The sequence below is a fragment of the Propithecus coquereli genome, unplaced genomic scaffold, assembly GCF_000956105.1.
Source record: "Propithecus coquereli isolate 6110/MARCELLA unplaced genomic scaffold, Pcoq_1.0 Scaffold351, whole genome shotgun sequence".
NCBI classification, from domain to species: Eukaryota; Metazoa; Chordata; class Mammalia; order Primates; family Indriidae; genus Propithecus; species Propithecus coquereli.
In genome coordinates this window covers 320,221-333,473 of record NW_012149186.1, presented here as the reverse complement: position 1 = coordinate 333,473, position 13,253 = coordinate 320,221, and the positions used below count along the sequence as shown (strand labels likewise).

Sequence of the window (13,253 nt, the reverse complement as noted above, 5' to 3'; positions counted from 1 at the left end):
ATTCTATTACATAGTTTCCTGAGGAGCTAGGCAACCTCAAATGTGTGTGGCAATTTATTATTGTTCTAATGTTCTGGAACGGAAATGGCAGAGGCTAGAAACTTCTGTGGGAAGAGTAAAGGGTACAGCATTATTAGACTGATGGGCTCATGTCTGACTTTTGCAGTTCTCAGCCCACAGCACTGAGCTGGTGTATCGTTTGTTGAATGACTGCCTTTGTGAATGTAGGCGTGAATCCCGAGTGAGCAGGGCTCTTGGAGTCCTACAGATGTGTGTGCTGGGTGCCACACCTGGCTGCCCACAGCCCCGCTAGAGCTGCATCTGTCCACACCAGCTGTCCCAGGTGGCATCTGCCCTGCCTCTGTGTGTGTCCTTGGGCAGTGTCTGTGCATACAAGGGCTAGAAATCTGCCACTCTGTTCCTGGCTTAAGAGCAATCCACTTATTTTATCTTGGTTTACTTGGCATTCACTCTTTTTAAAAATTTAATGAATCCTTATTAAGTGTCCACTGTGTGTCATGTGTGATGTTAGGCTGGGGGACGGGCGAGTGACAGTCCCTGCCTTTACAGCCTCCTGATAAGCTAGTGTTTGTTTGGGCGCTTCTGCATTCCCTCTGTAGTAGGAGGACAGAGCCCTGGGCACCTGCTTGGTTTTAAGCGAGGCTGATGATTGACCCTTGGGGTTGCTGTCCGCAGGAGGTGGCTGTGGGGACCTGATGTGGAGACAAGGGAATAGGCTCCGTGGTCAGAGTGAGTGGCTTTGAAGCCAGTCTCTGCCGATTAAGAAATGTGCGGTGCTGGAAACGTTACTTAGTCTCTCTGAGCCTCACTCTCTTTATCTGCTAAATGCGGGTAATGTATTTTGGGTCTTTGGCACCTCTTGCCTTCAATCAGTGGTATCAGTTACAAGTGCAAACTCTTTGCTGCTATATAAATGTACTCTTAGAATCCCATGGCGGGCCTTTGGAGTTGTCAGTATTTGGAGATGAAAAATACCAGAGGTCTCTAAAGGGAGATGGAAATGACACGTGAAGGCAGCCATCAGCTCTGCCCCAGACGGACAATTAGCAGCTGCATCTGTTGACTATGAATGAAAACAACCTGAGTGGGAAACTTCACCTCCAGAATCTCAGTGAATTTCGTATCTTTGTGTCACTTACAGTTTGACCTGCAGGAGAAGGCGAGGGTGGGTTGGATGCAGGTTTCATAGATGGGGCAACCGAACGAAGTGTGGCATGCACCGTGCACAGTCTACACAGGGAAAAGCCTGGAAGTTAAGACCTGCTGCTATTTCCTGTCCTACCACTTGCTGGTGGTGAGTGGAGCCTGTCACTCAACCACTCTGTCTCATTCCCTATTTTGTCATCTGTGAAGTGGGAACACCAGCATTTGCCTTGCAGGATCCAGTGAGGATGAGATGTATTCGGTGTGTGGACAATGGGCCGAGGGCCCAGGGCGGGGCAGATGTGGGAAACGGTTAGTGCGAGAGTCCGTGGTTGGAATCCAGACCCACAGTGAAGTGCCAGGTAGCAGCAGAGATGGGGAGAGAGGACCTTCTTCTGGGGGAGGCACCCTCTATGTTCTAGATGTCAGGAGAGCCGGTCTGATTCCAGAGCTGCTGAATCATGTTGGTGATTCCAAGTTAGAGAATGATATGTCCAGCATCTGACCTGCTCGCGTTGCCTGCAAACCCTTCTTTGCCCACGCCTTAGTTTTAGTGTGTGTTTGTTCTGTCTTCCAGCTCTGGATGAATACAGCAGACAACCTGGAGCTCGCCCTCTTTTCCCATCTTGTGGAAATTCTTCAATCACCAAGGTAGGTTGGGCTTTGGCAGCCTGGGAGTTAGAGCTAAAGGCTTCATGCCAAGAATAGAGACCGAGAGGGCAGCAGTGTCAGTAGCTCCTTCCTGCTCCCAGAACGTTAGGTCCCCAGCGGGCAGCACATCCTACCCAGTGGCTCACTCCCATGTGCAGGGAAGGGCTGTTTCTTCTGATGGTCTTAAGCCTCAGGAAGGCAGGTGCAGAGGGCCTAGAGGCCTCTCTAGCCCCAGGGCCTTGCACATACTGGGGGCTCAGCAAAGGCCAGCTTTCCCCTTGAGTTCTGAGGTTCTCCAAGTCACTTTTTGAATTAGTCAGAGCTCTTTTGGTTACAAGTGGCAGAAATGTAACTCAAGCAGATTAATAAAGGAAAAAGGGAAGGAAAGAAGGAAGGGGGAGGAAGGGAAGAATAGAAGGAGAAAAGAAGACCGACAGAGGGAATTCATTGGCTCGTGCAATTGAAAGGGGCAGACGTTTGCTGGTGGCTGGGTGGTGCTCATGTGACTTTATCTGGGCTCTGTCACCGCTCTTGTCTCTGCCTCCTCCATGCTGTCTTTGTGTTGGCAGGCTTTCTTCTGCGGCAGCCAGGTGGCTGCTGGGCAGCTCCTCAGGGCACATCCTCAGCTTAGCACAGTCAGCAGAGAGAGCACTTTTTTTTATTCGACAGTCCTGGCTCTAGGATTGGGTCCCGAGGCCAGGCTGGGAGCATGGCTTCCCCTCTGCAGCGAGTGGAGGGGAGTTACAAAAAGGTGGTTCCCAAAGCGAGCCAGGAGCTGTGATCCGAGTAAGAGAGAAGGGAGGCCGGGAGGCCCGCACATCACCCACCTGCCTCCTCACGGATCAGGCTGGTCCAGCGATCACTGGCACCTCTGAGTGTTGAATGTGTTTGTGGACTTCTTTCCTTCGGGCAGTTATTCCTGAGTATCTATCGTAAACTCACCGCCCATCACACCCCTTTCTTAGTGCTGAGTTCGGAGGAGAGTAAGACAGTCCTGCTGAGAAGGAGGAGGAGGAACAGAGAGGCGTGCCGTTAGGTGCTGTACCAGCAAGGGCGCTGACGGCAGCCGGGTTGCCAAGTGGCGGGATGCATGTCCTCCCTGTCAAGGCTGTTGCTAGGTCACCCTCAGAACTGGGCTGGTTCTGCCTGTCCTGTGTGTCAGGGACGTGGAGCTCAGCGGAATGTAACATGTTAATAATACCAGAAAAAGGCAGTTTGAGAGGAGCAATCCACCCAAATTCACGCTGCTTAATCTTTTCTTCCCTCCCACCATCCACTTTCTTCCTGTACCTGCTCGTGTTCTCAGCAACAGACACCCTGGGAGCAATTTTCTTTGGGGGAGTAGAATTTACTGGAAACTGGATTTGGGAGTATCCTAAGGAGAGGGTTGTGGATACTTGAATTCTGCCATTTTCTCCTTTGCTCCCAGCGGCGTGTTCATCCACTTTGTGGTTTGGGACGGGCAGGAGAATCGCACACGCAGACAGGGGGGCCCGTGCTCCGGGCTGTTGGGAAGTGCTCTTCAGTCACATGAGTGTCTGCTGTCTTTGTTCTGAGTTTTCTGAGGCTAGCACTAGTTTTCCCTGAGGCTCAGAATTTAAAAAATCAATAACTGGGGTTTGTCTTTGAAGGCGTTTCCAGGGGGTGGGAGGAATGGGAGGCGCATGCCCGGGTGACTCTGGCACTTGGTGGACACATATTCGATGGTGTCTGACAGCATCTTGACAAGTTGCCAAGAGAGCATTGGAGTCAGAGGGCCACAGAACAAGCCTAGCTTGGAAAACCTTTTTAGCAGAAACGCAGCAAATTTGGTTCATTCCAGTAAAAGCTTTTACTGCCTCTCTTCTGGGCTCACCAGGGAAGGACCCAGAAATGCTGAAGTTGCTCACCAAACAGGGCTGATACCTAAGCTTGTCTTTCTCTTCAATGAACCGAACCTGACCCCCTCCAAGATCCCCACCATCATTGCCATCCTGGGCTGTCAGCTGAGGGGCCACTTTAGCATCCAGGACTTGCTCAGGTACTGCACCGAGCTTCCCAGGGGGAAGGGCAGGGCCTCAGGCTATTTGCAAAGGCATACAGGTCCCAGCTATCTCCTGACCACACTCAACCAGTCATCACTTGGAACCTTCTAGGGGTTTTTGCTCAGGGTTGAATGTTGGGAAAAGGGATGAGTTTGCTTGAGCCCAGATGGGATAAGCAGGTTTCCCCAGCAGGGCTGTGCGTTCACTGCCCGCTGGTGCTCAGACTCCCCTGCTGTGTCCAGAATCTCCCCAAGCACAGCTGTGCTCACCAGCGGGTGACCCCACACGTCTGTGCGCCACCCACTTCCGAAAGGACAGTCCCCACTGGCACCACATTTAGCCTTTTCTTTCCTCGTCACTATCTGATATATTGATCTGGCAGAGCCATAGTTAACTTCTCTGATGAATCCTGACAGAGTTTAGAAGTCTCTGGAAATACTATATCCATCACAGAATAATGTGATTCCCCTCAAACTCTCACTCGAAGACACATTTGGGTAGATCTGTGTAAAAACCACTAATTTGTGCTCAGCAGACATGGCTGAGCCCCCTTGGAGCATGTCGTTCTCTCCCTGTCGCATAAAGGATTGCGCTGTTTGTCGTGTACACCCTCAAGCCGTCATCGGTGAACGAGAGGCAGATCTGCGTGGGCGGAGCCCCAGACCCTTCTGTGCCTGGTGAGAAGACCTTTCCCAGCGGCCAGTGTAAAGGCAGCAGTGTAAAGGGGCCCCTGAGAGGCGGGCGTTGTGGAGACATTTTGCAGGGGGAAGGGCTGAGGCAGAGGAAGGGGGAGGTACCCAGAGCTGAGCAGGGGTTACCAGGCAGTGGCTTGGGAGGCTACGGTTTTATGATGAGGGTCACAAATGAAATCGAATCATACATTCCTGCTTCAAACCTGGAATGACTTCCAGGGCCTCCAGGATAAAATCAGTCCCCTGTACACCAGCAGGCAGGATCCTTCGTGCTTTGGCCTCTGCCTCCCTCCCTGGTTGAATCTCCTCCCCTCTCTCCTTTCCCATGACCCCTACCCCCAGCACTCTGCAGCACTGTGGCCCTAAGTGCGATGGCCTGCCCTCTGTCCCTGTTCTCATGTGTTGCTCTCTCTAGAGCAATGCCATCCCCAGCCCCTATTAGACTAGCCGCTCCCAGGCCCAGCAAGCCAGATTAAGTCCCCTCCTCTGTGCTTCTGAAGCCCCTTGGGTTTACCGCAATGTACAGATTTGTGATTTGTTTCTTTGAGTCTCCGTCTTTCCCCAGCCAGATGCAGAACAGCAGCTACGTTTGTGCAGCACCCTTCTGCTAGGGTGGTGTGCAAGGAGCAATTACCACCATTTTGTCCTGGGCCCTCTGGATTGTGCTGTCCAAGATGGGAGCCTCTAAGCAACGTGTGGCCATTTAAATATATATTAATTAAAATTAAATGCAATTAAATATTTAATTCCTCACTCACTAGTCACATTCTAAGGGCTCAGTAACCACCTGAGGCTAGTGGCTACTCTACTGGACAGGGCAGATATAAAGCAGTCTCATCACGAAAGATTCTCTTGGACAGTGTTACTTAGTCTAGAAAATTTATATTTTACCTTTAGATCAAGCCTCAAAGTAAGAATTACTACTCCCATTTTGCAGATGGAGAAACTGAGGTTCAGTGAGATAAGGAGCTTTAATCAGAGATGGGCCCAGAGTCTAAACAGAGGGAAATCTAACCCCACTTCTCTGAGTTGCCTCATCAGTCCTAGTTCTGCAGCCTGGTGTGTGCCCTAAACTGGTGGTGAAACAGCCGCCAACCGAGGGAATGAGTGACTGGATGCTGGGTTATTAGTCAACCTTCCTCCTCACGTGGACTCTGTTCTGCAACTTTTATCTAACCCAACATGCCGAAACATTGTTAACATGTCCTTCAGGCTTTAATAACACTTCAGAAGTCAAATTTTTCTTCCACTGGCTCCATATCCCTCTGCTGTGATTCAGGCTCTGTTTTCAGTGTGACCCAGATATGCGGAAGGCCTAGCCTGGAAGGCCTAGCCTGGAAGCAAGTTAAAAGTAGAAACCAAGGGAAGGAAGACTGTCGTCCTCACCATTCTGGTCCCAATAACTCATAATACCAGCACATACTAGGTGCTCACGAAATGTTGCAGCCTATGATAATTTTTAAAATACTGTACCAAAAGAAAAATTTGCCATTATCATTTTTAGGATTTTTTTTTTGGAGGTTGGGCAGCATTGAAGACATTTCTGATTAAAGGAAACTTCAGGAACATTTTCTGAAATTCTTTGTAAGCATTGTAATGAAGTCTAGAATCAAATGCCAAAAATCTGAGTCCCATCCATGCCACAATCCTTGAGTGCACTAAGCATTTGGTGAATAGGATTGCTTACTGCAGCAAATGTGATGTCTCTTTACATCCGTTTTCTCTCACATCTGAATTCTTTTTTGTAGCTGGAAGCCAAACATCTGGAAAGACAATCTGGCTCAGGAACCAGCTGCTGGAGATGCTGCTCAGTGTAATATCTTCCCCCCAACTTCATCTGTCCTCTGAGTAAGTAGCTCCAGGAAGAGCAATTTGGCACGAGGTTGCCTCATACAGGGTGCGGTATTAAACCTTTTCTTAATGAAAAGTTTAGCATCTCCGAGTCTGTTTTCCGCAATGTGTTTCCCGCACTCGTCAGAAAGAAAATTATATTCTCTCCACCCAATAAACCAGACCTTGCCCTAAGATATTCTGATGCAAATGTTAAATGGGCATGAGGAACTAGAAACAGATTTGGTATAATTACAATAAACTCCTTTTGTCACCATCGCTATAGTATAATTGTTATTGTTTTGGCAGTTGGGACAATTGCTGATTTTGATGTCCTGCACTTGGCAGATAGTAGAATGGAGAAATGGTTAGCCTAAATAACATCTATCAAGGAAAAGGCTTGCCAAATTCTTCTGCTATTTACTGTTAGTGATTTAGTTATTTTTCCAAGTTGGAAGAAGCCTCTGCCTTCAATTAACTTTCAAAATAATGTGTAATCATAAAGCTGATTCCATTAAATCCCCCCTGCTGCCTCCCTGGAGTCACTCGTTCAGCATCTATTTCTTGAGCACCTACTGTGTGTCAACACTGTTCCTGGCTCCTAGGAGGCAGCCCTGAGCAAGTAAGCCCAGATCCTTGCTCTCGTTACGTGCGCGTCTTAGTGTGTATGTGTGTTTGGGGGTGGTGGTGAGGGGATACCCGTCAGTAAATCAGCCTTGCAAATAGTGCTTAGAAATGTACCAGCCTACAGGTCTTTACATTCCTAGAATCAATATGTGGTATAGCTGGAAGATGCTTTGGAGATGAGCTAGTCTAACCCCTTCCTTCTCCATCTTTTTGGAAGGGGATGTATTATAGTACAGCACTTAACAGCTGGACTCTGGGAACTAGACATTCTGGGTTTGAATCCCAGCTCTGTCCCCTCCCCTGGACTGGGTGGGGGGTGCAGTTACTTAAGCCTCTCTCTACTCATCTGTGTGAGAACAAAAGTGGTACTTTCAATAGATGGCTACAGTGAGGATGAAATGAATCAGTGTATGGATAGCCCTGAGAATGGTGCCTGGGATACTGTAAATGCTCTATAAGTGAACTGTTATCATCACCATCACCTTCATCACCATCACCATCGTCATCATCACCGTCACCACCACTATCATCACCATCACCACCACCATCACCATCACCATCATCACCATCACCATCATCACCATCACCATCATCACCATCACCATCACCATCATCACCATCACCATCACCTTCATTACCGTCACCACCACCACCACCACCATAATCACCATCACTGTCATCACTGTCATCATCATCATCATCACCATCACCTTCACCATCATTACCCACCATCCTTGTCATCTACATCCTCACTGAGGAAATGACCAGAGCATAACGTTAGCCCTGCCAAAGTCATCCAGTTGCTAAACATCAGAGGCGGGGCTGGAAGAGAGGGTGGTCTCTTCTCCTCACTCCTAGTGCAGTGCTCAGCTCATCCCAGTGGGTACCAGCCACGCTCTCATTGCCCAGGACCCTCCCCTTCCTCCCAGAAGGCTGGTCCTTCACTAAACCCGTCGTCTTGGCTGGGTTGGCCACTTACCCTCTGCCCTCCACTTCCCTGCAGTTCCTTCCAGCAAGTCTGTATTCTCCAGACTCATCATTTTAAAGTTCATTTTTGAAAGTGACAGTTCATCATGGGTTTTTTATTTTTGCCTAAACTGATAAAAATGCATAAACATTAGACTATTCCAGTTACATTAATTTTTATCAGTGTCTATAAAAAGTGTGGTGAATAATCATTTCGTGTTTTATATGACTATGTTGATGGTAATTAAATTAGGTGGGTGGCTTGTCATACACTACTGTGTACATACGAATAGTACTGAAGTAGGCTATTAAGAGGCATGTGCATTTTCACATCTATTGATACATAGTTTCCAATTGTTTTGGCCAATTTACACCACAGCCATTAATAGACAAATGCATCTAAATGCTTGCCAGCATTTTATTTACCACTCTTTTGAAATGTAATATGTACTTCGCTAAATATTATCCAAACGTTGACCTTATTTTGCCTTTCCTAGGCAACTCATGAGGCTGTACATTTCATATTTTCTGGACGTGTCACTTGCTCAGGGACTGAGAGATAATTGATTGCATTTTTTGACCCTCCAGGTCAAAGGAAGAGCTGTTTCTGAACTTGGGGCCCGACTGGTTCCTGCTGCTCCTACAGGGCCACCTACATCCAAGCACCACTGTACTGGCATTGAAGCTGCTGCTGTACTTTCTGGCAAACCCCTCCCTCCGTGGGCGATTTAAAGATGGCCTGTCTGCGGGATGCTGGTTGGAATGCAGCACCAAGGGCGTAGACGTTGTGATGGGTGAGCGCTGCTGGCTCCGGGAAGCAGGGCACCACCTGGTCCTGGGGTCCAGTGAGGACCTCTGCAGCTCCCTGCGGTAGGATCCCCTTGACCCCAGACTCCAAGGCCTGCACCCACACTAGCCCCAGTGCCCTCTAACTCCCTTTGCAGCCTCTCTGCACGCCAGGCACTGGAGGCCACTTTCTATGCCTCAGAGGCTGCTTAGCTCTGTTCTCCTGGGCACTTTATATTCTGCTGCTCTTCCTGGGATGCCTCCGATGTGGATCCAAATGCCACTTCCTCCAGGAAGGGAGGGTCCCCCTGAATTAGGGCACTTCTGTTACATTCTCTCTGCCCCTGTTATTTTCCTCTATAGTGCTTATCACAATACATAAGCATATATTTATTTGGGTATTTAATTGCATAATGTCTGACCCTCCTACTACGTTGTAAGTTTAACAAGTGTCTAGAATTCTGTACATTTGTGGAAACCCTATGTCCTTGTTGCCTAGTACAAAGTTGCCTGGTTGCCTCCTACCTAGCAGGCATCAAGTACCTGTTGAGTGAATGAATGAGCATGTCAGGAACAGGGAGGGAATTATTGTTGAACACTTTCCTGTTCTCATCTGAGGGGGACGTATATTTCTACCCAGTGTTTCTGTGATGTGGGAGGGTGGCAGGGTGTTCCTTCACCTGTCCAGTCCCCACCTTGATCAACAGCTGTTCTCAACGGGATTTTATGCCCCTCCCCTGTAATAGACAACTTGAAGAGCCACCCTCCACCGCCTGAGCAGGGCCCCTGCCTGCTTCCTGGGTTCCGCGTCTTGAGCGACTTTCTGGCCCACCACGTTCATATTCCAGAAGTCTACCTCATCGTGTCCACCTTCTTCCTGCAGACACCACTTACGGAACTGATGGACAGTCCCAAAGTAGGTCCTTGGAGCACTCCTGGCACAGAGCATCATGCTTGGTTTTCTGATTCCCTGTGACTAAGGCCAACCCCTAAGCCACTCTCTGCTTATCTCCTGGTACTTTTTCCAACTGAGACTGTGTCCTGACCCGCTCTCCCCTAGCAGTCCCGTACCCTTGGCTGGCCCTCCACATGCCTCCTACTGGCCCCTTGGCTTCTTTGGCCTCCGCCTCCCCTCATCCCTTCCGGCAGGTCTCTGATTTGGATCAGCCCATTTTCAGATCTTCCCTTTCTGGGCACAGCTGGGGAAGTTACAGGATGCTGGCAGGTGGCGTTGCCTCAGCACCCCGCTCTCCACCATCCACCTGTGCTGCCACCCTCTCTGTCGCCTTCTCTCCACTGCCGCTGGGAAAGGGAGGGTTTCCGAGGCTGATCTCGGATTCCTTCAGCTCCTTGCGTGGGTGACCTCACCCCACAGTTACCCTTTTTTCATTCTGTACTTTCAGTTTCTTATTTGCTACTGACTCTTTCCTCATGGACCATAGTATGTTAAACCCCAGCCCACTTAAAACCAGAAGCTGCCCCTTGATTCACACGTGTGACCAACTGCTGTCCTGTTTATCACTTTCCTGTCCTTCCTTGGCCAAATTTCTCCGAAGAGGAGTCTGCACTCACTGTGTGCACCTTCCCACCCCCCACCCTCACCTACCTGCGCACGGCCCAAGTGCTCATTTGCTTTCGCTCCTGCGGGACCAGGTTCAGACTCCATAGCTGGCACTGAGATCTTCATCTTGGGGGGCCTGACTTGTCTTTCCAACCAGGCTGCAAGTCACCAACCCTTTATCTGTGACTCTGCTAAATCATCTCCCCAGTGAGACTGGCCGTTAGTGATCCTTGTTCCCACTGTCACCCACCTGGGTGAAGTGTCCTCTGCCAGCACTCAGCACAGATGCCACCTCCTGCTTGAACCCCCTTGACAGAGGGAACCGTTTCCTCCTTTGTTCCTCAGTGTACCTTTACCTTATATGGCACCAGCGTGTTTACGTGTTTGCCTTCCCCCTTAGTTGCCAAGCATCTGAATGACAAACCCAGCTTTTCCTCACCTTCCTGGGAACCTGACAAATAGCAGATTTGGAAATTGTTTCTTGTTCTTAAGGAGTTGAGTCAAAGCGAACTGAACTGACATATGGGAGGGGAAGGACTTTGCAAAGAGAAGGCTAAAAAATTCACCTCTCTTGTGTATCTTTACAGTTGACAGGTTTAAATCTTGATGTAGACTAATGGTATTATGGGTCGCACTTCAAAATAAAGTTGTTAGTGTGCTATGCTAAGGTAATTGAGACCCTAAATTGTTATTTCTCTAACATACTGTAGGAAACAAACATCTAAGTGTTGGGGTCCATGATAGATATTTTATATATTTTATTTTGCTTGATATTTAAACAATCCCATGGGGTAGGTAATGTAATTTTCATTTCACAGAGAAGGAAACTGAATGGCCAAGAGGCGGAGCTTCTTGCCTGGGCTCAGCTATTAGAAAGGCAAAGTCAGGCCATTCTGATCCTATACCCCATGCTCTCTCCTCTATACTCTGCATTGTCCTTTCCCCTGAAACCTTGGAATTCTTCATATGTCTTATATAATCTAATTTACAAAAATTCATTAAAGTTGATTAGAACATTGAGTGCTTGCGATGTCAGACCAGAAGAACTAAGCTCCATGCAAGTTGCTAGGGAGTCTTCATTCAGCACCTTCTTAGAGGTGTGTGTTTTCTTTACGCAGCATCAGCTGGGCTGGGGTTTTTCATATGGGTTCACCTAGACTGCTACTATGCTGTTTTGCATTTCCCACTGGAGGCCCCCAGAAACTTGACGCACTCGCTGCAAAGCTGGTCGCCTTCATGTGTAGCTGTGTAGCCACGGGTCTTCTTACAGCCCCTGCCTCCTCCTTCAGGACAGCCTTGATGCCATGCTTCAGTGGCTCCTGCAGAAGTACCACCAGGAAGAAGTTCTCCGGGCTGGGCTGTGCACGGAAGGTGCCCTGCTGCTCCTTGAAATGCTAAAAGCCACCATGAGCCAGGTGAGACCCACTCCCTACATGCAGCCCTGAAGAGATTCTAATGGGAAGGCCAGTTTGGAAGGGTCACCTTGACTTTTCCTAGCAGCTTCCCAGTAATGCTGGTAACTAGCAAGACGAAATAAAGAGGCAGGGAAGGTTCCTAGAGATGACTCAGGTGCACCAGAAACCCAGCCTAATGGTCCCCAAGAAGCACATAAAGTTCCCTGGGGACATCAATTTTCCATTTAAACATTTGTGTAAACACTGGGCTTTCTTCACCGGGAGATTTACTGCCTTCAGTCAAAGGGAACATTGCTGAGGAGGAAGAGGGTCCTGTCTGCTCAAGGAGCCCACCTCCACTAAGACAGGCAGGCCTCGTTCATGAGTGACCTGTGAGGGAAAGACCTGTCAGAGGAGACAGGTGGCAACCAGCTACAGGCACAGCGTGGAGAGCCTTTGACTTGGACCTTCGAGGTCCACTAGAGGTGGATAGAGAGGTTATTTCAGATGTGGAGCAAAGGCTATGTGGCCTGTGAGCAGGAGTGATTAATTAATGGTGGGTCGGGTCAGCAAGAACTTGCAGGAGAGGCTGGAAACTTCCAACCTCATTCTGTAGACACCAAGGGCCACTGAAGGCTTATTGTAAGGGGAAACTACTGCTTTTCTAAAATGATACATGATTATCTTTAACATTTAAACAAAAGAGAAAAGAAGATAGTAAAAATCACCTGACATATACCCTCCCAGAAATGACCACTTTGAACTTTAGCGGAATATCCTTCTGTACACCTCTCCAAGATCATGCCATATCCTTACAGAGGATGTGACCACAAGATGTGACCAAACTCCGTTTGCCTTTTGTTCGCAACATTTATGGACATCTTTCCATGTCAGTAAAATAGAAAAATATGGGAATCATCTATATTTGTAATTAATAGTAACTTATGCTGTTTTTTGGAGTGTTTGTTGTTATAAAATGGTTGTAATGAACTTTCTTAAGTAATTTTTTCTTTTTAGCTTAATGACCTCCTTAGCACAAATTCTGGGACATGGGATAGCAGGTCAAAGCATACTTTCTGTGTTTTCTTTTAGATGCACTTCTTAGAAAGATCGCACTAGCCATTACACACACACATCCCACCAGCTGATTTCTGTCTCAGTAACTCATGTGGATGTGCACACCCCATCCTCATAGCCTCAACAGCACGGCCAGACTGCGATGGTTTCATAGTGGAGTTCTTTTGCATTTATTATTACTGAGGTTGAAACCACTTTTCATATACTTATTAATTATCTTTATTTATGTTCTATCTGTATATATTTTACTGTAAACCGCTTGTTTAAATCTTTTGCCAATTTTTCTATATGTTTAATTATGCTGAGAAAGCACAGATCCCACTTTTTCCTTTTTGAAACAGAAAATTTTTTTCATTTTTATTAAATTTTTTAGCATATAACTAGATGATCATATGCCTTTTTTGTTTTAACCAGTTACCTATGATTAACTACATCAATAGATTTCTTTGCATTCTTGCAAAGACCTCATTTAGTCACTCTG

At 47.9% G+C, this 13,253-nt stretch overlaps 1 protein-coding gene across 1 annotated transcript in view; it reads left to right on the top strand.

Annotated features, from left to right (window-relative positions):
* WDFY4 (WDFY family member 4) overlaps nt 1–13,253 on the top strand; it is a 283,986-nt gene that overhangs the window by 114,835 nt on the left and 155,898 nt on the right. Inside the window, exons 25-31 of the mRNA XM_012651295.1 lie at nt 1,742–1,815; nt 3,674–3,835; nt 4,425–4,516; nt 6,280–6,379; nt 8,543–8,748; nt 9,487–9,656; nt 11,591–11,716. Coding sequence (XP_012506749.1) covers nt 1,742–1,815; nt 3,674–3,835; nt 4,425–4,516; nt 6,280–6,379; nt 8,543–8,748; nt 9,487–9,656; nt 11,591–11,716 — 930 coding nt within the window. The remainder of the gene's footprint in view (nt 1–1,741; nt 1,816–3,673; nt 3,836–4,424; nt 4,517–6,279; nt 6,380–8,542; nt 8,749–9,486; nt 9,657–11,590; nt 11,717–13,253) is intronic.